Source organism: Hemicordylus capensis, chromosome 9 (assembly GCF_027244095.1).
Source record: "Hemicordylus capensis ecotype Gifberg chromosome 9, rHemCap1.1.pri, whole genome shotgun sequence".
Classification (NCBI taxonomy): domain Eukaryota; kingdom Metazoa; phylum Chordata; class Lepidosauria; order Squamata; family Cordylidae; genus Hemicordylus; species Hemicordylus capensis.
The window spans coordinates 25132653-25158262 of record NC_069665.1 but is presented as its reverse complement, the minus strand read 5'-3'; the positions used below and the strand labels follow the sequence as shown (position 1 = coordinate 25158262).

The window sequence follows — 25610 nt, the reverse complement described above, 5'->3', positions numbered from 1 at the left end:
CAAGATAGATACATTCCACATGATCATGGGGAAGTCAGCTATTAGTATAGCTCTGTCTTTCCAGAGTGCATAGGAAGTAGAATTTGAGGATACAAACAACTTCTCTACTTTGCTTATGATACTCTGCAGTTAAGAAAATTTAGGAGGCCTGGAGTCTCATTAGAGCAGATGTTAAGATTCATTAGACTTCAAAAAAGTTAGTTCTGACCCTATGATTTTGCAGTTGCAATCCTAAGCATACAGTATATGCAAGAAAGTCAATCCTGCTAAACTCAGAACATTTCCAAGTGAACTTATTTTACATCAGGTTATAGAGAGAGTCCCTCCTATTTGACTACAGAAATTAAGTCACATGATCACCTCCCAGGAGCAGATACCTGGCTAGTACTCTATAGTACAATGACTGGAATGGCAGAGAAGGTGAATGCAATCAAGAAACATAATGTGAGGGGAGCTTAATCCTCTTAGCAACTAGTACCACCTCTATGAGAAGTTATGTACACATCTCCTTACCAATCGTCTTGAATCTGGCCTTAAAGCTTGCAGCTGTTCAAATTCTTCAATTTTTGCTTGGTCTACATCTTCTTTCAGTTCCCATGTGCTGTCTTCATATGGTAACGAGCACCATTTTACTAAATAATAAGTAACAGGCTGTGGTGGGGAAAAATCCTTGTGTTAATAGCTTTCTATTTAGCTTGTGGAATTCTAGCATACTATACTAAAGGAAAATGGGCCTTCTCATTTAAGAGGAAGGAATCTCTACATTCTCAATACTATAATGGCCAAGACCACTTCTATAAACATCCTGAAGGGATTGGAACCAAGCAAGGTAAATATTAAAAATCTAATCTATTCCTTAAAATGGATATTTCTCTCACCATATGAGAAAATATGAAAATGGACTTATTACATAATTGGAATGACACTGGGGGTGAAGTGCACAGTAGGAGGAGTCCAATAAGTATAAATAAATAAAAGGTATGAATGAACGGGAGTAAAGTTTTCATATAGTAACACTGGCACGGCACTATGTAGGAAATGAAAAAGTAGGAATTTGAAGACCTATCATTTGGATGAAAGGTGTTACACTTTACAGTATCCATGGTGGCTGAGATCAATTGAAACCAAACAGTGCTATCTAGAGAACTGTCTAGTTTAAGTAACCTTTTATGGCACTCCCTTCAATACCAAGCTCTTACTTTTAAGGTTCTCCATATCTGAATCCCCCGTATTTCAATTCTTCCCCAATTTACTCAGGTTAATCTGCAGCTGACCCCCACCCCTGTTAATTCTGGGTTTTTTGTTTTTTGTTTTGCCTTCTACAATACTGCTCTCTGTAACTGTGTGTGCATTAAATATTTTATTGTTTAGCCTTTTGTTCTGCCTCAGTACTATCCCAAAGGCTCAGGGCAGTTTACAATATGAAAACAAAATGTATATACATACATGCCATGCACATAATTATAAGTACATGCATTACTCAAAGGGTATTCATGTTTTGTTGGTGATAGAGTTTGTGAAACCATTGCCTTGGATTACATACAGGTTTTTTTTTGTCAAATCCATACCTCTCCAGTGTCCTTATCTTCACAAAAGGAGACTTCTAAAACCCGATCTATTTCAATATAATCTGGATTAAAAGGTTCTTCTTCCATCTAAAATTGAGTATATTTTATAATCACTTAAATTGAACCAGTTCACACTATGGAAAGGCTCAGTTCAAGAATACTATACATTTAGTAACTTGTAATTTCATAAATGAGTTGCACATGGTTTACCAGATATCAAACCGTAGAGAACAGAAAATTAATCAAGTCACCATTACTTGACAAAGTTGCTTAAGAACACACACACTTCCCAGAATGTAATAAACTTTTGAACTGCAAAATATGTTTAGGCTTCTGGTAATCAAGATTTTAATTAGCTTTGTAGGGGGTGGTTCTAACATATACTCACATCTGCAAAAAAATGGGCCCTCTGTGCTTGCCTCAGCTTGAAACGTTTTATTTTCTGCTGGATTCTTTTATCCTTTAAAAGTTGCTGTTCTGTGGCCCATTCACAATGGAGGTAAGAGCTAGAATCACAAAGTATTATGTGAGCCCACTATTTCAAGCATAGGTTGGTGTATATCTTTTAGATGTGGCCTTAGCTATATTAGATAAATCATTTACTCAAAGAAAACTGCAGGTCAGCTTTTGATACCCTATATTCCAGATGTTATTGAGAGGGTTTCCTGAAATTTTCAATGAAACCACAATGTCAAGGTGCCTGTATGCAACTGCATGCTCTCATTTCAGAGCCCAATCCTACATAAAAATGCAAATTAACACACAAACAAACAGATTGTGGCACTGATTCAGAAACAAGAGAACAACTATTGGGATTGTTTTAATGAAAGGTGGTATATAAGTTTAATAATAAATAAATAAACTATTCATTTCTACTTGCTAATCACTATTGTTGGATTGAAGTGCCCCTACATATACAGAAGACCTCTAGGAGAAGCCGTATGCAGCTACATGGCAAGCTAAGTAAGGAAACAAAGAAAGCAAGGGCCACACTGGTGATAGCACTAAGAAAGGCCTTATTAAGGGAGCCAGGATACCCAGGGTTTCCAGAAACAAGCCCAAAGTACATGTATCTCTTTCACATAGTCCCTGGGATTGTGATCCAAGATGATAAAGCATCATATTAGAAGTTGTTCACTCTTTAACAAGTAGCACAAACAGCAAGTTAGCTAGAATACTTACTAGTTTTTGTATTTAACAAAAAATTCTTCTGCTTCCACCATCACTCCCCCAGGAATCTGAAAAAGGACACATCATTCTGCTTTTAAGACTCATTTATATTTTAATATAGATGTAAACCAACAACTCACATCCCCATTTTTACTCACTTCTTTTTTTACGATTCTCGATGATAAAATTTTATCTACAATTGCTGCATCTTCTTCACTTGGATTCTCCTATACAAGAGCAAAGAAGAAAATGGTTGAAATTCTGTTAAAACATTTGTGATTCTGGAAGAGAATAAATTACCCATTAAATGAATATGTAGTGAAATAAAAAGGGCAGGATCCAGGCTATGTCCAGTACGAATGTGACAAATATTTATATACCACTTTTCAACAAAAAATTCCCAAAGTGGTTTACACAGATATAAAAACAAATAAAATGGCTTCCTGTCCCCAAAGGGCTCACAATCTAAAAAAGAAACAGGACAGAAACCAGCAATGGCCACTGCAGGAACGCTGTGCTGGGGATGGACAGAGCCAGTTTCTCTCCATATGCTAAAAAAAAAAGAGAATCATCACTTTTTAAAGGTGCCTCTTTGCTCAGTTAGCAATTTCAGTTAATTGAAATTGTTAATAACTTCAGTTAGTCATAACTAACTTGTCTCATTTATTTCAAAGCTGCTTAAGTCACCACCAGATTAGTCTGGATCATGCCAATCTTACATAAAACAAATACAATTTTTGCCTGCCCACCCACCCCTGCCCCAACCAACTTTATTATATTCATTCATTCATTCGATTTCTATACCGCCCTTCCAAAAATGGCTCAGGGCAGTTTATATAGCAAAATAACAAATAAATAAGATGGATCCCTGTCCCCAAAGGGCTCACAATCTAAAAAGAAACATAAGATAGACACCAGCAACAGTCACAGGAGGTCCTGTGCTGGGGGTGGATAGGGCCAGTTACTCTCTCCCTGCTAAATAAAGAGAATAACCATGTTAAAAGGTGCCTCTTTGCCAAGTTAGCAGGGGTGACAGATATCTAGGATATCTTAGTTAGCAGGGGTGTCATATCTGGGATGTCCATCATATATAATAATAACACCTGTCTGACTGTGTAAAATAATAATAATGTATAGTATAATATATAATATTGCCATGCATCCATTAACTCATAACTTAAAAAAAAAAGAAGTCTGCAAAACATTACAACACAATCTCACTTTTAGGCTTCCTCTAGTTTCATTTAAGGGAGAAGTCCAAATACACTTTTATTTTGTTGTACAGTACTCATCTGTCATCAGCATTAATTCAAATGAAAACATTCTACCAACAAAATATATTCATATTACTAATTGCTTGCATGCAGAATTCTTAGCTTGCTCCACAGATGTATTACACTTCTATCCCACCATTCCTATCCCCCCTGTCTCTTACTGCATTTTATCCTCAGAACATCCCTGTCATATAGTTTGGGCTGGGAGAGACACAGGGTCCCAGTGTCTTCCAACAAGTTTCATAGCTAGGAGGAGATTTGGACCTGGGTCTTCTAAGTCCTAGTCTAACCACTACACTACGTAAGTTCTTTGATGCAGAGTCACGTGCATACTCCAATGAAAGCCAGCTCTCTGATTCACCTCACTGAAGTGGACAGCTCTGCACATGCATTGTTCTGAGCACACAAAGCTACCCAGCTCCACTGAACCTGAACTCCCTTTTGGGTGAGGAGGAGCTACATGCATCCATAGGAGCTCCCACCCATACAACGAATCACCACACGAGGCAAAGATATCCTAGAGCAGGGGTAGGCAACCTTGGCTCTCCTGTTGCTGAAAATGGCAGCTGGAAATGATGGGAGTTGTAGTTCAGCAAAAGCTGGAGCACCAAGGTTGCCTACCCTGTCCAAGGGAATATAAGACACAATGCAGAGTTCACTGCTTATGGTGTGTAACCCAGTGGTAGAGTATCTGCTTTGCATGCAGAAAGTCTCACATTCAGTCCCTAGCAGCATCTCCAGGCAGGGCTGGGAAAGGCTCCTGCCTGAAACCTTGGAGAGCTGCTGATAGTCAGGGTAGACAATACTGAGCTACACGGACCAATCGTCTGACTCTGTATAAGGCAGCTTCCTATGTTCTATAGCTACAATTTGTTTCAATGAGGATTACACAGAGAAATAACTCTTAAGGATCGCCGTCTTCACTACTCTGCATTTCTAAGACATCTAAGACCTAAGTTATAAAATGAAGGGGCTTGAGAAGGCTGGGTCCCCAAGTCATAGGCTGGCTTTGTGCAGTAGCGTGGGAAACAGCGTTGTCTCAGGCAAATACAACACCACACTGCATAGAATTTAATGAAAAATGGCATCTGTAATTGTATATTTACGTTGCCTAGACAAGGCCAACCACGCAAACTTAACCTTTGAAACTAAATACAGAGAGCTGCAAGAGGTAGACTCTACAAATAATAATGAGTTTCACTTACTATAAATAATTGTAGAGGCTGTTCAGCAGGCAAAGGAGCTGAATTCTTTTTAATTTTCACAGGCACTTTTGCTTCCTCCTCAGATTGTTTTCCTTCACCTTCTTCTGCATATTTCTTTCTTTTAACTTGTCGATTTGATCTTCTTTTCTACAATATAATATGTTGCATATAACTGAGATAATACTTTAACCAACATCTGGAAAAGTGTTGGATGCTGTGGGTAAGGATGGAAGTGGGGGCTGAGTTAATGTTTAGGGCAAGCTTTTTATAAGCAAATGATAATTTTTGAGTACCTGAGATGCCTCATCTTTGAATGGCTGCTGAGGAGTCTGCTTAGCATCAGACATTTCATCTGAAGATTCATTTTTTCTCTTCTGCTTTTTACCCAGAGTAATAATAAGCTTGCTGTTTTGAAACAAAAGGCAAAGTTAAAGGTTTATGCATGAAAAATTAGTCATTGAGATTCTTCCATTAAAACATTCAAAATACACTGTCAAAGATTAAACACTTTAAATATTTCCTCCTTTCCTTGGCTTTAGAAGAGGAAAGGTAACGTGTTTTTTTCTTATGAAAATATGGCTTACTTTAGTGGAAGAAGATTCAAATGTAAAGGAATACCTACAAATATGCCTGTCACTGGTAATTATATGACACAATACTAAGAAACACACTGTTGATACAAAAATTAATTTAACATACACACACTGTATAATTCTAAAGGATTTGTATATATTATTCAACAGAGTAAGCACACCCATAAATTCCTGAAGTTGACAATTTGGAATTTAAAAACAAAGAATTACAGGACCTCTATCATCAACAACTGATAATGACTACAGAAATGTAGTGAAAATTATATTCCAAATATAACAGTGCTAATTACTTCTGAGTTTATATTCAAAGGGTTACAGAATAAAGGGCAATATTAATATCTTTCAATCTGGTTTTAATCAGAGGACTGCAAATACATGTAATTTTCCATATTTAAAATCTGACAAGTACTGCTTTTCAAATGCTGTCTCAGAATAATCACAATGTGATTACAATTAAACCCAAATTCAGATAAAGAGATGTCCTTAGATGCATACTTTGCATAATGCAGATTTGATAATTACATACTATGTAGCAGTGAGAGAATTGCTTTAGAAAAGAAATTTTTGCTGCTTCACAGACCCAAAAAAAGCTTTGCCCTTATTCGTTTGCTGCAATTACTACACATCAAAAACAGTAAACATGACCGACCACTGGAAGATAATTAAAAGCAGTAAGAGAGCTGATGGAGCAAATTTCAGCCTTACTATACTTAAAGAAATGACTAAATAAAACTGGCTTAAATAAATAATTTTCCATGTATATGCAAACACTGAGTAATGTTAAAATCAAGAAGCATTTTACTGATCTTATGGAAATATACAAATTAACATTAAATATTCTTTGTAGAAGAAACATGTATTAAAAGTAGATTTGATTGTGCAACAGCTTCACAGGTAGAAAATATGAAATATTTAATGGCAGATGCTCATACTGGTTATTTCAGAGTTGAATTGCACATTAGAATTCTTTCAAGGCCACTAAAAACTATGCTGTAGGTGGAATGCCTGAAAACCTTTAATAGCATACAATTGGGCTGGCACAGGAATATCTTCACAGATGCTGTGAGGAACTCACAGCACTGGCATGCATACATTCTGTATGTGATTGGGCTGGTGTAAACCTACTCTCATTTCCTATATGAAATATATATACCTATATGAAATACAGGAAATGACCTAACACCATGTGCTGGAATGTGGAAGCTATTTGATATATATATAACTCATCCCTGCAATCAGGCTCTGTACTAGAGGACTAGAAAGTAGCAAATGTAACACCGATTTTCAAAAAGGGATCCAGGGGCGATCTGGGAAATTACAGGCTATTTAGTTTAACGTCCATTCCAGGCAAATTGATGGAAAGCATCTTCAAGGATAAAATTGTAAAGCACATAGAACAGGCCCTGCTGGGAGAGAACCAGCATGGCTTCTGCAAAGGTAAATCTTGCCTCACAACCCTTTGGGAGTTGTTTGCGAGTGTCAACAAGTGTGTGGATCAAGGTGATTCAGTTGATATAGTATACCTGGACTTCCAAAAGGTTTTCAACCAAGTTCCTCATCAAAGACTCCTGAGGAAACTTATGGGATAAGGGGACAAGTACATGTGTGGATTGCTAGCTGGATGAAGGGCAGGAAACAGAGGATAGGTATTAATGGAATTTTCACAATGGAGGGAAGTAAGAAGTGGGGTCCCCCAGGGATCTGTACTGGGACCAGTGCTTTTTAATTTATTCATAAATGATCTAGAAGTAGAGTAGGGGTAAGCACCGAGGTGGCCAAATTTGCAGATGATACCAAACTCTTTCGGGTAGTGAAATCCAAAACGGATTGTGAGGAGCTCCAAAAGGATCCCTCCACACTGGGTGAGTGGGCGACAAAATGGCAAATGCGGTTCAATGTTGGCAAGTGTAAAGTGACGCACATTGGGACAAAAAAACCCAACTTCAATTATACGCTGATGGGATCTGAGCTGTTGGTGACTGACCAGGAGAGGGATCTTGGGGACATGGTGGACAGCTCGTTGAAAGTGTCAGCATACAGAATAGTGCGGCAGCTGTGAAATGTGCGGCAGCTGTGAAAAAGGCCAATTCCATGCTAGGGATCATTAGGAAGGGGATTGAAAATAAAGCGACTATTAGAATGTACTTATACAAACCTATGGTGCAGCCACACCTGGAGGACTGGGTACTATTCTGGTCATCACATCTAAAAAAGGACATTGTAGAACTAGGAAAGGTGCAGAAGAGGGCATCCAAGATGATCAGGGGCCTAGAGCACCTTCTTTATGAGGCAAGGCTACAAAACCTGGGGCTTTTTAGTTTAGAAAAAAAGACAATTGCGAGGAGACATGATAGAGGTCTATAAAATCATGCATAGTGTGGAGAAAGTGGATAGAGAAAAATGCTTCTCCCTCTCACATCACACTAGAACCAGGGGTCATCGCATGAAATTGATTGCCAGGAAATGTAGGATCCAGAAACGGAAGTACTTTTCACACAATGCATAATCCACTTATAGGATTATCTGCCACAAGATGTGGTAAAAGCCAACAACCTGGGTGGCTTTAAGAGGGGTTTGGATAACTTCATGGAGGAGTGGTCTATCAATGGCTACTAGTCAAAGGGCTATAGGCCACCTCCAGCCTGAAAGGCAGGATGCCTGTGCATACCAGTTGCATAGGGGTAACAGCAGGAGAGAGGGCTTGCCCTCTACTCCTGCCTGTAGACTTCCAGTGGCATCTGGTGGGCCACTGTGTCAAACAGGATGCTGGAATAGATGGGCCTTGTGCCCGATCCAGCAGGGCTGTTCTTATAGCTTTTGCATGGATCTAATATATAAAGCAGCCCTTTTTCTTGCAAACACAGCAACAAAACTACATGTAGATTCACCAATAATAATCAGTGGCTCAATTGCATCTTGCTATGTAGGTGGGGCTTCACAAACCCCACTCAATAGACAACAACAATGTAGGCTTGGTAGTAAATCCTACGTCTTTTGTGTCAAGCTCTGGAGTCTTGCCAGTATTTGATGCAGTCACACAAGCAAGCAAAGTTTCTACTAGAACGGTAAGGGCTAACACTTTCCAATATAGCCACCATCACTTTGGACATAAGCTTCATTGCGCAGCACCACTACATCATACTCCCATGGGCTGGGTCTCCATCACCCTGCTTCCCTGTTTGCTGCCTCTCCCGGCCCTCACCCCCCGCAATTCCCCACAACTATTCTAATGCTCTCAAGCAGTGGATGTGGCTATTAAAAGGCAGATATTTTTAAAATTTTGAGAGTAATAGGCTACAACTGCTCTATGTTCATGTTTTAACAAGATTTCACTGTTGAACAAGTTCACCTACTCTGTATTACAGCCTCATAGACTACAGAAATTCAACTTAAGTTGAGAATGAATTTCTCCAAGAGTCTACTCTCACACAGAATCTTGCCATTCTGGGCTTTTTGAAATCCAAACCAAAATCTTGTGCCCTAAATAATCAATCTGAAATTATCACTCTATCAACTTGAAATACATTATGTATTTACCATATAGCCAACTGGGATGTTTCAAAATGGCAGAAGCCAAGATGATAATTTTGACTATATTGGGCTCAAAAAGTTGTCTGACATTAAATAATTCACAAAGCTTGAAGTGCCAATGAAGCTAACTAGTCTCTAAGCAGGGTAGAGCTCAAAAGACACCATCAACACACTTAGGACTGAGAGGTGTGTGCACGTAAATGCATGTGTGTTCAGACTGTGAGCCTCTTGGGGATAAAAGTATTTTAAAATGCCTTTGGCAGAAAATAAATAAATATGAAGTTAAAATTAGTAACATCATTTTGCTCAATCATTGTACTTTGGTTTCTGGTAAAATAAATGTATCCATTGGATTTTAATCTTGTGTAACTGAACCACTTCCATTCTTCTTGTGAAATGCAACTACATGATTACTGCCCAGCCATGAAGCAATAGCCACTTGGAATTCGCAATTTTTGTGTGTGATTATATCTACCATTTTTCTATCTACAATAGAAGTCCTTTTATTCTTTTTAGCAGGAGATAATAAAAAGTCAACTTTTCTTCCTTCATAAGAACATTGTCAAAGAACAAGAGCAATTTCCTGCCTGCCAATTTACTATACTAGACCAGTTGAAGTCTAATTTGCAAGAGATATTCATAAAAATGCACTGAGTAGAATCTCAGTGTCCTTTTAAAACTTCAGGTTCTTTGTGAGAGCTCCCTGATCCTATTTACATCAGCACAGAGATCCTGAATTTCATTACCTTTGATCATTAGATGAAGTCTAACTTTATACACATGTGGGTGGCTATAATGATCACTTGAGTGTCATGTCATTTAAAATAATAAATGGCAAGCCAAGAAACTCACTATAATATGCTTATGACAGAAGCATAGCCTTTGTTATCAATAAACCCTAAGGTTTACTGTTGTAATAGTATTATCAGTCAAGGTAATCTCAGAATAGATAGATTACAACTCTGGGCAAAAAAGAAAAAAAGGTGGAACCCCCAATTAGATACTCAGACATCATGATGAAAGCCTTTAAAGTAGCTGTTTGATAATCCTACCAAATTATTACTGTAAAAGAATGGTTTTCACTCAGCACTAGCAAATTAAGGCAGTTTTGTAACCAGTAGGATCTAGTCCCTAGATAGTTGAAGAATGCCAAGTCAATCATACTCATTTTGGCAGATGTCTAGGCTCGCATTAAAGAGAGATGTCCTAAACTGGATAGGAGAGTTCTTCACAAACTGATATACGTAATTATCATTTGTACAACAGAAGGAGCCAAAGCTCAGTGGTAGAGTACAGTATATGCTTTACATGCAGAAGGTCCCAGGTTCAATCCCTGGCATCTCCAGGAAGGAGAAGACCTGTCAGAAACACTGGAGAGCTTCTGCTAGTCATTGTAATCAATAGGGAGCTAGATGGGCCAAGTTCAGTATAGGGCAGCTTTGTATGCCCTGCTATATCATCAGGTGAAAGGAGACAGCTATCTTTCATGCACAGAATTGCACTGAGGTGGCTTCTGTCTTTGGGAGGAGGACATTTTGAACATTTATCTTAAGTCAAAGAACAATAGGATATTGCTATATTGCAACCATATTTTGTGAACGTAAGGACCAATATCTGTAGCATGGCAAACTAAAATCTTCTTGCATTTCTACTGTTAACCCCTCTGGTTAAATTAAAGGATCTACAGAATACTAACATTAACAGCATGCATGTTTACAGTTATAAAAACAAGCAGAACAAGGACCAGACTGAAAGAACCTTTAATTTAGTTAATCTGAAGTGAAGAACAAACTCAAAAACTACACTCTGGTTCCTACCCTGATCTAACCAACAAGTCCCTCAGGTTACAGATATTCATTCAAAAAATAATGAACACACAAAACAAGTAAAAGACCTAGTTTAACACACACCCTATTCAAAGTAAGTAACACACACATATATACATTTATAACTGTCACAAAATCCACAAAGCAAACAATCAGCAGCTCAACCACTACTTAAAAAAATGCTCTGAGCAACAACACATATCTCCCATATCTCCCAAGCTTTTCTCTTTTTTCATTAAAAAAGAAAATTGTCTCTTACTCATCACACTACATCTGCTGCAGCCAGACCATCTTGGCAAACCTCCATATTGTGCATGTTTCATCTTGCCATTTTTATAATTCTGAAAACTTAACCTGAATGTCATGAAGTCCAAACCCATTTCTAAGCATGCTTCATATGTGGTTGACTGAAGCACCAGTGTGTGCAGGATGCTTCACAGGTTAAGTCATTTGTACAACTCTCTGACTACATAGTTACAGTTGATATGCACACCACATCATTGCAATCTTTGCTCTGTCTTCATATCCTTTGTTGGCTACACAAACTTTCTACAGCCTCTATAAACTATGTGTAGATTTCCAGACCCTAACACTCTGACTCTCTTTTTGCCCTTTGGCAAGCTATGGCAAGGTGCACTGGACATATTGTACCTGAATCTCTTGTTCTAGTTTTGTCTTTAATTCCTTATTTTTACAACCACTGAACATTTATTTCTTGACAACATTGTGCCAAGTGCCACATAGAAAGCAGAAGAGACATAGTGCCCAAGAGGTTATTTATAACCATATTAGATGGGCAAGCTAAAAGTGGGTTGCCAGTAGCCATCTGGTGATACATGTGGAACAGAATAGGGGGTCCCTCATGTGGCAATGGAGGAGATCTAGAGAGGTTGAATAAGTTGCTCATAAAGAAGAAAAGATTAATGTACTAGGTAAGAGAAATGAAGGCAAAGAAAACATACTGGCAGAAAACAAGAGAGAATTATGCCGTTAACACCACAAAGACTCTCAAATGGCTAAAATTCACTAGACTTCCACTGTACCTGACATCATATTGATATGTATAGTTCTGATGAAAGTAGGATATATACAAAGCCAATCGTAAGGCTTAGTTTTTTTCTGCTGAATTCAGAGGCACCCTCTTATGCCGAAAGCTAGACTGTTCAGAACTGTGTGACAGAACACCTTAAGTTTATCTATCAAAGCTTGTTCAAATTTTTTAACAATGGCAAAGTATCAATCACTTTTGACTGATCCATTTGATTATAAGATCCTTCCAATAGATTTCAGTATACGCTACAGAAATAGCTTATTCCTGAATTTGAAAGAAAGGACGTAAGTCTTCATATCTGATACAGTTTGTGAAAAATATTTCTGTCCACTTCTGCAACCTGATGTTTCAATCATTGTAACAGATAAAGTAACCAAGCTGAAAGCTTGATCAGAAGGTGAAAGCCCTCAGTGACGTATTGTAGATGCTCATTGAAAGAATCAGTGTAGCCATATGTAGCATTCTCATTTCCATTCTGACCACAAACAACCACCGGCTAGAACCCTGCAGGACCTATCAGAGAGGTCCCAAAAAGTCAAGCAACCAATCTAGTTAGTTATTACAAAGCTGTGTCTTAACAGTCTCTCCAAGTAAATCAAAGACAGACATGAATTTGTTTTGATAAATACAATGAAAAAAGAGCTACCAAGGGTGGTACATAGTTGGTGTATGTTAGTGATCTAAAAAGCAAGATGTTATGATGAGACAATATTGCTAATGTGAATGGACAGGTCAGGAAGTGAAACAAAATTATTGCAGAAGCTATAAAATGGAAACAAACATGCTTACAACATTATGCAGAAATACAACTAGGAGGAAATGTTTATGACAATACCATGCATTATTATAGTGCAGTTCTAACAAATGAAGACAAGTTAATACAATAACAAAAGCTCAAGGCAGTGTAGGATGCATTCAGAGCCGTCCACCATATTACATATGAAGGAAGCCCCAAAATCTCAGAAAAGCAACAAAAAGCTCCTCTGGTAGAAAGAAGCTGATATCCAGAAATACTCCTTGAATTCTCTGTATAGAGAGCATAAGAGACTCCTGGAAATCAGGAGCAATTATAAAAAGTCTAAAAACATTTCAGGTTTAAATAAAACGAATTATTCGGTGTGTTAAAAAGAAACAGAAAAATGAGCAATTAAGATCTGAACATTTTTCAAATTATGTGTTCAGCCAGATGTCCTACCTACATTGGGGTAACGTAAGACGTTTCTGGAACTTTTCATCTATGCAATGATGTACAATGACCCAGCAAAACTAGACTATAGATGCAAGCCAACACCATTTTAAAGAATTTATCTAATTATCTCCTGAAGACTTGTAAACAATTCCTCATAGAGTTACCATTCACTCTAATTCTTTCAAATACATTTGGACTATAATCTTATACATGTTTAACTTAGGTGCACTGAAATAAATTATTATTATTATTTCAATTTCTATACCGCCCTTCCAAAAATGGCTCAGGGCAGTTTACACAGAGAAATAAACAAATAAGATGGATCCCTGTCCCCATCTTATGAGAATTACTTCCTTGTAAACATGATATGAACAGGATGTTATTTATTTATTTATCACATTTTTATACCACCTGATATGTACATCTCTTAAATATTGTTTTAAACAAAATTTAAAATATTTAAAAATCAGCACAGATTAAAATACAAAACAATTAAAACAGTAACATAAGAGAAATAAAAACAGTAACAAAACAATTAAAACAAATTATTTAAATTAATTATAATTAAAAGCCTGTGAGAACAGGTGAGACTTGAGTGTCTTACAGAGTTAGACTTACAAAGAAGAGAATGTTAGGATACTTACCCAATTTTTGCTCTCTCTTTAGTTTTGGATGAAGAGCCAGTTTTGGGTTTTTTGCTTTCTTTGTCTTTTGGTTTGGATTTAACCTTTCTACCCTTCTTTTCTTCTCTTCCTTCTGCTGAAACACTTGGGAAATTTTCTGGACTCATTACTCGTGGAATGTTTCTCTCCCCTCTCTCTTTTGCTTTTGCTATTGCTTCCGATATTATGCGATTCGCTTTCTCCTGCTTACTTTCAGATTCCACTTTTTTCTTCTGTTTCTTCTCAGACATTGCCTTCACCTGGGTATTCTGCAACTTAGCATATGTCCCAGAACCATCTGTTTTCTTGGTGGAAGGGGGCTGCAAAAAATATATTAAAAAATAGGTTATTCATCTAAGACAAATATAGAAGAATCTGCAGATAATTCCATACTGTACATTTTTAACTTGGTAATAAGTCCCAATGTGTATTAAATGTGGCCTAATCTCAGGTGAGTGTGTATTAGAATTCAGCAACGGTCAGAGAAAAAATATTTAGATGCAAATGATAGAAAAATAAAGTCCTTTAAAAGTTATATCATAAATCAATACAGGTCAGCATACGTGTTTTTTTAACGATATAGTATAATATGAGCAAAACACAGCCATGCAATGTTCACTCTGTATTACTCAGAACATTTAAAAAGATACCTATTGCAGCTTCCAGGTACAACAACACTACTACATTTTAGGCCAGAGTTATTTGTTTGTATAATAAAAAAGCTAGTTGTGGGTGTGGTGGGAGACTTGAAAAATTGAAATATAAAAGGGCAAAAATGTTGCAAATTGCTTTCAGAGAGATAGCAGCTATACTTGGAAGTAAAAAGGTACAGTAAGACATTTTCTCCATGTTAAAAATAAACTATATTTTAATATCTTATATGAGTTTAGACATTTTCTATCCTAAAACGTTCATAAATTACAACCTTGTAAAAACACAAAAGCACATATATATGGCCCACAAGATTAGCAAACATATCTGAGAAGGTACCAGAGTTTTCAGTATTCAGACTTTGATGGGGAGGTGACATACCACCACCCCCTCCACTACATTTAGCCCCAAATTCTCACTTTCCTTTCCATCCTTGTTTACTCCTGTATTCTCCGATTTAGTTTACTCTTACTGTAAATAAATTTACATTCACAGGCCTATTCACCATTCATATATACACATAAACATTTATAAGCATAATTTAAATTCATTCTATAGCTACTTATTCTTTTCCCCTTATATTTTTAATGTAAATAAGATGTTTTCTTTAATGTGGCATTTTTTAAAAATTCAGAATAAATCCTACTAGCTGCAAACAAACAACCCTATATAAAAGGCACATTTGTACATTCAATCAAATTGCAGGGATATGCTGCCTTGTGCCTTCCCAAAGATATAGGCCTCATATACTGATGAAGCAACACCAAATTATACAGACTTACATAACACAGAAGTTAACGTCATATCGGTCAGTACATAAAGCATTGTTTTACAGTCAGAAATAAGATATTTACACAGAGTTGGCTTTCAAAGGAAAGCTATGCATATGTTAAAACAATCTCAGTCGATTAAGTTACAAAAACACCATTTGTTTAGAATTTCCTAAGTATAACCAATCACAGGAAACAGTTAAACAGTTCCTTTGTTTGCTTGTTTCTAAATGTGCGCAGATTGAAATTCCTCATCTATCATGAACAATTCTAGCAGCCTCTCCGAAATCTCATGGAGGACATTTTTTAAAAACCTTAAGGAATGGAAAGAATTTCCTATACAAACAAACCAAGAGAGAGAGAGAGAGATTGAGAGAGAAAGAGCGAGAGAGAAGATAATTCTGTTATGTTCTCACCCGTAAATGTGCCTCTGACTACAGCATGGGGGAAAGCCACCAGGAATTTCCAAACACATTTTCAGGCCAAATCCAGTTCGCTTCACTGGATACATTTTTCTATACGTGCCTCATCAAAGCTTAACAGCAGTGCTGCAGCACCAGGAAGAAAGCAGGGTTTATGATAGCTAAGTAAAAATGCCACCTCAAGGCCTGCAGGCTACAACAAATCACCAAGACTCAAGAAAACAGCAACAAGCTCAAGATGGCGATGCAGCACGACTCCCACAGCAGCAGCCAGTAATAAGGAAGGTTATTCAATCCCATTAGCCTTTTAGCCCAAAGAACCCCTCCTCCTCCCACTCATTCAAGCTTTCACTTACCCTTCCTCTTGGCCTCTTCACTGAAGACATTTTTGGCATCAGACAAAGGCTTGCCCTCTGATTTTTCACCACCCCAGGTAGTGCTCAAGAGAAAAGCATTGAAAGAAGATTGCTAAATGGCCTATTTAGCAAGCCGAAAGCCAAGATATACACAAACCTTCCACAAATACACATTGTGATTTATCAACATATTCCTTCCTTGACAAGCATGCGTCCCCTTTTCATCTACAGCACAAAAAACAGTCAACCTCCGAGGAACGACAGAATTGCAACAATAGCTGTAAGCAGATATCCAGATTCCAACAAAACACAGAAAGAAATGAATGCACAAAGCATCAAAATGCATCAGCATGAATATTAGAGATGTCGTTAAAAATACTGACTCCTTCTGCGGAAGTAGGCCAGCAGATGGTGCTACCAGTTATTATTCCATTAGACTCTGCAATTTAACCCCCAATGGACTGCTCTTCCCTACATGTGGTACAGTAGTTAACTCTTACTCTTCCATCTCCTGCAGTAGTTGAAATACTTCTAGGCATGCCACTCCATGCACAAACACCACACCAACCTGGCAATTAACAGTTTCAACACATCTCTGCTACCAATTACTACTGTCTGCATAGACCATACATCTTTAAATAAAGATGCACAAGTACTGTTTAAGATTCTAGAGTCTCTGCTATTATGAAATAGAGAGTTTCTCACTTTACTGATCACAGGAAACACACTCTTCATATTTTAAAGAGAGAAAACTATAGAGGTTCAGTGCAGCACCCCAACAAGTCTACATCATTCCAGTGCCCCAAGTCTTCTGACATTTACTTCTCGCAGCATGGGAACTGGAAATAATGGAAAGGAGTTCTGCACTGCTGTCTGGAAATGCTTTAAAGGCATTTTGCTGCAGCCCTGTGGCTACATCATTAGGACTGCCTTTGAAATTGAGCAGCATCCCCATGGATTGCCACTGTCCACGAATAAACTGTGCAGCATATAGCCCACTATTCTATCCAACTGCCCACTAAGAACTAAATTTGTTCCTGCCTTCCAGTGATCTAGCCAATAAGAACAAAGCACTAGGATAATTGACAGGCATTAAACACTTATTTTTAAGTGCTATTAGCAGATTCAATTGTATTAAATAAATTAAATATAAAGTTAAATATTTATATTTTATAAATATAAATTATATTTATAATTTATACTGTATATTTTAAATATAAAGTTAAACCTATTTGGCTACCTGTATTTAAGTTTTGATTGCTTTGCCATGATTCCCCAGGCCCCTTACGTCCCCTAGCTATACAATTTTTAGCTACACAGTTGATTGGTTTCCACCTCCAATTCAGAAAGGATCAGGGTTGATTTGATTTAAATAAAATTGATTTAAATTATAATTTACAAATTGATTTAAGAACGATTTAAATCACTTCACAGAAATACTTGATTTTAATTGTTTAAATCACTAGTCAGGAAAATCATTTTCTAATAGAAGTACATTCTTGTTGTCTTATATAACTTTCAAAGATAGATACATATCTATCATATTCAGAGATAGATGTAGGTTGCATTTTTTAGAAGGTAAGTACACACTTTTCATAATGCTGTTTCATTCGGGTAACCAGGCCTTATATTTCTTTGTTGCACTGTTTCTGTTTTGCACACATGCTTGTATTACCCTCAGAAACGTCATTAAAATATTCTCAAATTGGGTCTCTTTAACAGCCTGCTGCCATGATAGGTGTTTCCTTTCTACAATGGAGGATACACTCCAAAAAGGTTTCCTCAGGATTGCATGAATATGTTTTGTTCACTTTTGTTTTCACTTTCTATTCCTCCCACCCCATCCATTGCATTTATAATAATGTATAACTGCTCCTTGCTCAGGTCTACAGACATATATAAGATGGTCCCCTGTCCCCAAAGGGCTCACAATCTAAAAATAAAAGTTGGTCTTACCATGAAAGGTTCTTTTTCAAAGCCAAGGAGGTCATCCTCCTCCAATCATATGGGTTGTGCACCGAGCATGCTCCGAAGACAGGACAAAAAAAAGAACTGAAGTCATGGCTAGCTTCCTGCCTGGGAGCTGGCAAACCCCCAGTTCTGGGACTGATGAGCTCCAACAGAAAAATAGGATAAAAGGCATAGGAGAGATATACAATGAAGAAAAACATTAAATGACAACTATAGTACAATGGACAGCAATGTAAAGAAGATAAAAGCCTGCAAAGCTAAAGCCGCCTCCACCAAAAAGGAGACCCAGACCAACAAACAAGAAAAGATACACATTCCCGGGTGGGCCGGATGACCTCCTTGGCTGTGAAAAAGAACCTTTCATGGTAAGACCGTTTCTTTTTCCACAGCCCTAGAAGGTCATCCCTCCAATCATATGGGACATACCCAAGCCGGAGAGAACACAGGGCAGAATGAAGGGATGTGAATCAGACTACTTGCTGGAGGACTATAAGACCTAGGGCAGCCTAAGCAAAATGGAAATGTTATGATGTTTGATGAAGGGCTTAATAGAGGACCATGTGGCTGCCTTACAGATTTTAATCAAGGGCGCATTAGACGAAAGCACCGCAGAGGTAGCTGCGCTTTGCATGGAATGAGCTGCGATGTCACGTGTTATCTGGAGGTTGCTGGCCTGGTAAGCTGAAGAAATGCAAGATTTAATCCAGCTGGCTAGAGTGGTCTTGGAGACCAAGGTGCCCAGGGATGACTGATGGAAAGACACAAAAAAGGAGTCAGAGCATCTCATGGGCTTGGTTCTACGTAAGTAAATCCATAGGGCACAGCAAACATCGAATGAATGCCAAACGTGTTCCTTATGATCTGTGGGAGAAAGGCAGAAGCAATATGTCCTGAGACCGATGAAAGGTAGAATTAACCTGCTGGAAGATGCAGATTTATTTATGAACTGACAGGGCTCCGAGTCCAGAAATTCTCCAGGCGGTTATAGCAATCAGGAAAAGAACTTTCAAGGAAAGAAGGTTCTTTGGTGAGAGCATTGAGGACTTTGTTAAAGTTCCAAGTAGAAAACCTGTGGATTGGCGGGGGTGCTATGTTGGTGGGTCCTTTGAGAAATCTCTGGAGATGAGGATGCAACTGGGATGCGATACCTGAAGACAGATGGAGAACGGATGACAGAACAGATTTCCACCGTTTTAGAGTGCTGGGACAAATACCCATGTCGAGGCTGGTCTGGAGGTAGTGAGTCCTTTGGGTACTCCTGCAGTGAGGGGATTTACAAGTTTCCTACGGGCCTAGCTCAAAAACGTCACCCAGGAGGCTTGGTATATGCGGTTGGTGAATGGGCATCTGGAAGTCAAGATGGTATTCCAGACTGACAGAGTAGCCTTCACGAGCTAGCATTTTGTGCTCAACCTCCAGGCGGAGAGATGGAGCCACTGTGGTTCTGGATACAGGATGGGCCCTTGAGCTAGAAGGTCCAAGTGGCAAGAAAGATGCCATGGAGGACAGACAGATGTTGCAGGTTGGAGAACCATGGCCTCCGTGGCCAGTAGGGGGCAATCAGAATCAACTCTGCCCTTTCAACACAGAGTTTTTGAATGAGTTTGCCCACGACTGCTGTAGGTGGAAAGGCATACAAGAGACCCGGTGGCCAAGTGGCCGTCAGAGCGTCCATTGCTTCTGTTCTCGAAGAGAAGAAGTGGGAGAAAAACCTTGGGAGAAGGTGGTTGCGAGGAGAGGTGAATAAGTCTACTTGTGAACTCCCAAAACAGCGTTGGACTTGAAGAAATACTTATGGGTATAGGGACCACTCTGCTGGGTCCAACGTCTGGTGACTGAGCCAGTCTGCCTAAGTATTTGCGGTGCCTTGGAGATGTTCCACTATTATAGAAGTCAAGTGTTTCTCTGCCCATTGGAGTAGTTTGTTAGTTTCTGTCATGAGGGCAAGGGACTAGGTGCTGCCCTAGTGGCTGATGTGAGACTTGGCGGTCACACTGTCTGTCCGTACAAGGATGTTCTGATGGTGAATGATTGGCAGGAATTGAAGGAGGGCCATGTAGTTGCAACCAGTTGATGTGATTTCTTTCTTGACATGACCAGGTGCCATGTGCTAACTAGCTGTTGCAATGGGCTCCCTAGCCCAGAAGGCTGGCATCTGTGGTCACCAGGACACAAAGCAGAACAACCAAGGGAAAGCCATGAAACATGGCCGAGGACAACCACCAATGCAGAGAACATCAAACTTGGGACAGAAGTGGGATTTCCTTGTGGACGCAGGCCATGATGTCCTCCTGAAATGAGAGGAGCTGCTACTGTAGAGGTCGGGAGTGTCAGCAGTTCCATTTGAGTGCACTCCAGGCAAGCAGTCATAGAACCTAGTAACTGAGCAAGAAGCATCAGTTCTGCTGATGGCGCGTGGAGAAGTGGAAAGATGATGGTCGCTAATTTCTCTCGTCTCTCTGTGGTTAGAGAGACTGTGGCCTGAACTGTATAGAAGACAGCTCCCAGGTGTTGGGGGGACTGAGATGACTCTTTTGATGGCTGACCAGGAAACCAGGGTCACTCAGAGTGGTTAGAGTTTGTTGGACTGCCTGGGAGAACGATGGAGCTCTAATCAAAATATCATCCAAAAATGGATGAATGTGGACTCCGCCCATCCTGAGATGCGCCACCAATGCCACTATTAACATGGTAAAGACCCTCAGGGCCGTCGAGAGACCAAAGGGAAAGGCTCTGTACTGGAAATGGAGGCCGTTGTAATAGTATCACCAATAAGATGGCAAAATAGGTACGTGGAGGTAGGCCTTGGCTAGATCTATGGATGCCAGGAAATCTTGGGGCGAAACTACTTCCTTGATGGCACGGAGAGATTCCACCCAGAATTTTCTACTGCAGACAAAACAGTTCAGAAGTTTTAGATTGAACACTGCTCTCCAAGTACTGTCGTTTTGGGGGACCAAAACCAAAAACAAATAAACGCAGCGCCATAATTCAGTCGACGGCACAGGTTCCATGGCGTTGATCTGGACCAGATGTTGGATGGCCAGACTCATCTGACGATGCTTGGTCAGATCTTTGGATCTTGGGGAAATGGTGACAGAAATGGTCTGGAGGTCGAAGTCCAGGGCGTAGCCATGGGTGACCGTTGAGAGCACCCAGCGATCTTGTGTGGTGGCTTTCCACTGCTGGTAAAATTGGATTGTCACTGAGAATAGCCCCTCATTGAGATACGGTGGCATGAGCTGCAGATATATTAGCAAGTGGTGTAGGAGAGGTCACTATGGGTATGTAAGGTAGAGCGGTGGGAGTAGGGATAGTTGGCAAAGGCTGCAAGGGAGGAGGGGTAGGGCATTTGAGAGAAGGTACCCCATCAGAAGAAGGGGATCTAGCTTCCTTTTCCTGCGTGCCTTCCTGGGACAAGGTTGAAAATGGCCCCTTTCATTCAAAGGAATGGGCTGCCTAAATGGACTAGAAGGTGAAAAGGACCTGGAGGGGTGTTGCTTAGCCCTAGGAATAGGTGGGAGGGGGGCAGTGGGTAGGGCAGGAGGTAAAGGGTTAACAAGAGGAGTGAGTTGTACCTTGATAATGAAAGTACAATGTCTAGCTACAAATTCACCCAGCCATGCTGCAATATCGGGAGGAAAAGGGTCCGCCCCAGGGATAGCGGGGTTAGGAAGCTTGTCAATTGGAGCAGCTGGCCCTGCCGGTTCAGAGGGTAGAACAGGGAGGGAAGACAACGGAGGTAGGTGTGGTGGGGCGATGTGGAGGAGAGTGCAACAGGGTGATCTGGAGGGGTAAGACAAGGGGGACTTATGGGGAGGAGAGGTGGGGTGGGCCAGAGGGAACCACTGGGGTCATAAATAGCTCACTCACAGTGACAGGCTCCGAAGGCAGAACTGGAGGCTCCTCCTGTGGCGATTTGTTCATCAGTGGCAAAAACCCGATCACCTCCTTGAGGCGAGCAAGAGGAGGGATTGTAGGCTGATCTGTTCCACCTAGAGGAGAGGGCTGTAAAGCGTCTCCGGTCAAAGGTGAAGGCAAACGGTGAGGGAGACTTTCCACACAGACAACCTGCCACAGTAGCTGTTTGCTTACGCACAGCTGCTGCCGGCATGGAGCATTTTTTCAAAGTCGCTCCAGGTTTCTCCTTTTTCTTTTCTTCCGAGTGCTTAGATTTTTTCTTTGGCTTTTTATAAGCCTTTTCTGAGTCCAACCCAACTCCAGAGCAGTCTACTGTTCCCTATGAGTGGACAGCAAGCAAGGCCATTTATCAGGAGAGGGAGGGTCTTGGCGCGGAGCCCTGCCTCTTTTGTATCCGAAAGCAGGCCTTCAAAGAGTGACCCCTCTAAAGGGGCACCAGCATTGGACTGTTGCATAATGCTCCAAGAACGAAAAACGCTATCCAGCGAAAATGAAAGTAAAGAAGTGCCAATGAGCCAAATAGAAAAACAAAGAGGCAAAATTTTTAGAAATCTGGATAAGATCATTGACTTCCTTCCCGTGCTGACACAATTCTAAATAGGTAAGGAAGTAAGGAGGAAAGAATAAAAGAAGCTAGCCAAGAGAAAATTTAGGAAAAAAGGCCAAAAGGCAAGAGCAAATATGAGGACCTGTTCACGGAGCAAAGACAGGACCGGAACTTGGGTGCTGCCACCTCCCAGGCAGGAAGCTAGACACGCCTTCAGTTCTTTTTTGGTCCTGTCTTCAAAGCAAGCTCAGTCCACAACCCATATGATTGGAGGATGACCTCCTTGGGCTGTGGAAAAAGAAACATAAGGCAGATATCATCACCGATTATAACCATCAGATATAAGCCACTGGAGGGATGCTGTGCTGTGGTTGGATAGGGCCACAGTCGCTCTCTCCCTGCTAATATAAGAGAATCACCACATCAAAAAGGTGTCTCTTAACTCAGTTAGCAGGTCTACTTCACCCCCCACCACCCCGAAATCCTCCATTTATTTGTCATTGCACTCTGGGTGATGCGGGGGCAAGGGCTTGAGTGAGTGTGTGTGTGTTCTGCATGCGCACCACCTGCTGAACAGGATTGATCAGGTCTGTTATCTATCATCCCGATATACTGCTCTTAACATGTTGATAGAATATAATGAGAAGTTATGATTAATATTCATGATCTTTAACCTAGGCTTTTAAAAATGAATTTCTAAAATTAAAATCCAGTTTTAATACAAAAAAATCTGATTCAAATAAAAACATTTAATTTTTTTAAATTAAAAAACACCAATTTTTATCAACCCTGGAAAGGGTACAATGCAGGTTTTTATGGCAGACAACTTAAAAATAACATTCGACTGCAGTTTTTGGCTTGGCCATAGGATGGAGATTGCTTTAGTCAGGCCTTGATAAGTTTTCTTTGGATCTAGGGGCCAGACAATGGGCACTTGATAAACTTACTGGACATTCTGGCGGACATTGTTTAGTGGGAAGGTAAATAGCCTTCTCTTTATCCCTTTCACCAGTAGCATACTTAGAATAGAAACAGGGCTGCCTGGGACAAATAATGCTTTTATTAAATTACCTCTAAAGATAGAGCTATTTAAGAGATAGTGAGGTCATTTACACAATTAAAAGCTGTGTTCTACCTGGGTTTGGGAGCTGTGTGTGCTCCCAATTTTCAATTGTGTGGAAGCAAGGTAAGAGGGAAACCTGGGTAGAAGTGATTGTGTGGAAGCAAGATGCTACCCAGGTTTTCCTCCTACCTTACTTCCACACAACCACTTCTACCCAGGTTTTCCTCTTACCTTGCTTCCACAATACTGAAAATTGGGAGCACACAGCTCCCAAACCAGGGTAGAACGCAGTTTCTGATTGTGTGAATGACCTCATTATAGAGTTAAGTAACACTATAATGGAGACCAGGATCTAGGCACCACTGTTAAATTACTAGGCACCATGGCTCCCTCATACCTGGGATTTGTCAAGCCCTGGTGGATAATTTTCATTTGGAGGTCAGCAGTGTGCCGTCTGCAGATTCTAGCTCTCTCAGTAGCTTTTGATGCTGAAAATTACAACATCTTGTTTGTCCATCAATAGGATTAGGCAGGATATTTACATCTTTGTGGCTCCACCTTACCCTCCCATTATTTTACATCTATATAGAGCAGTAAGTTTGATGCTCTCCCCACAATCGGTGCTCTTTTGTACTTGAAGCATCGTGTTTTGACCAGAAAGCAATATACAAATATAAGTAATAGCTAAACTGAACTTCCATGTTCAGAGGCAGTATAACTCTGAATATCAGATGCCAGATGTGAACATAGGTGAGGTACTGGAGCAGGCTGGATGGACAATGCTGGAAAATGGATGCTTGACAACATGTAGCCTTAGCCTGATGCAGCAGAACTCTTCTTTTGAAGTTACTAACTAGGAGATAATGGAGACAGCCTTCCATCCTTCCGAGGTCGGTAAAATGAGTACCCAGAATGTTGGGGGCAATATGCTAAATCATTGTAAACCGCTTAGAGAGCTCCGGCTATAGAGCGGTATATAAATGTAAGTGCTATTGCTATTGCTATAATATCAGAAGGATGTAAAATGGTATCAGTATACTAATGATATTGACCTCTGTTTCTCTTTTACATCTCTTCTGCAAGCCATGAGATCAATTCTTGATTAACTCTGGTGGGGTTGTAGTGAGGCAGAGTAAACTAAAACCAGAACAAAGTGGTGGTGTTTCTGGTAGGAGCCTTCACACTTCTGAAGGGGGAAAAAAGCTATGGTCAAAAGTACATTTTGTCATCTTCACCTAATGAATAGGTTGCACCCATGTTTGAAGAAAAGATCTGGCAATCATTGTCAATGCTTTTTGTAATCATCAGCATTGACTCGTTTAATATATTTTATGTAGAGTTACCCTCGAGAAGTGTCCAGAAGCCAGAATATTTCTTTTAACTGGGAAGGGCTATCAGACACAACATCTATTTTGAGGTAATCATTGGCTACCAATTAGATTCTTAGAAATTAAAAAAAAAGATGGCATTAATTTTTAAATCTACACAGGACATGCACCTGGCATACCTTCATAAGATTTTCTGCCATATGAACCCATCTGCCCATTAGATGAGCAATTAACTTTATTCTTGTAAGAGGTAGTGAATCTTACTTGCTCACCTACTTTCATTTAATGAATTATAAGGTTTCCAAAGTAAATTCACAAAACAAACAGCTGTCACAGTTAAGTATTTAAAATATTTTCATAATTATTAGAAACTCTCAACATCAAAGCAGTAGCAGAATAAAGGTATTAAACAAAAACATGTGCTGTACTGGTAATGAGTACAGTCGCCTGATGTATATTTTAATAATTCTGTACTGATTTATAGAACCATTTTAACATTAATATGCACTGAA

At 39.6% G+C, this 25610-nt stretch overlaps 1 protein-coding gene across 15 annotated transcripts in view; it reads right to left on the bottom strand.

Moving 5' to 3' along the window:
- Positions 1-25610, bottom strand: part of CHD9 (chromodomain helicase DNA binding protein 9) — an 81800-nt gene that overhangs the window by 35978 nt on the left and 20212 nt on the right. For 12 of the 15 annotated variants that reach the window (XM_053270787.1, XM_053270786.1, XM_053270792.1 and 9 more), the window contains 8 exons: positions 14052-14389; positions 5511-5622; positions 5218-5364; positions 2897-2965; positions 2751-2806; positions 1957-2074; positions 1569-1655; positions 514-651 (listed from right to left, as the gene is read on the bottom strand). In XM_053270787.1, the coding sequence (XP_053126762.1) occupies positions 514-651; positions 1569-1655; positions 1957-2074; positions 2751-2806; positions 2897-2965; positions 5218-5364; positions 5511-5622; positions 14052-14389 (1065 nt within the window). Of the gene's footprint in view, positions 1-513; positions 652-1568; positions 1656-1956; positions 2075-2750; positions 2807-2896; positions 2966-5217; positions 5365-5510; positions 5623-14051; positions 14390-15906; positions 16039-16268; positions 16632-25610 lie in introns of those variants that run through there. The other 3 variants (XM_053270797.1, XM_053270798.1, XM_053270800.1) reach the window with 2 other exon arrangements.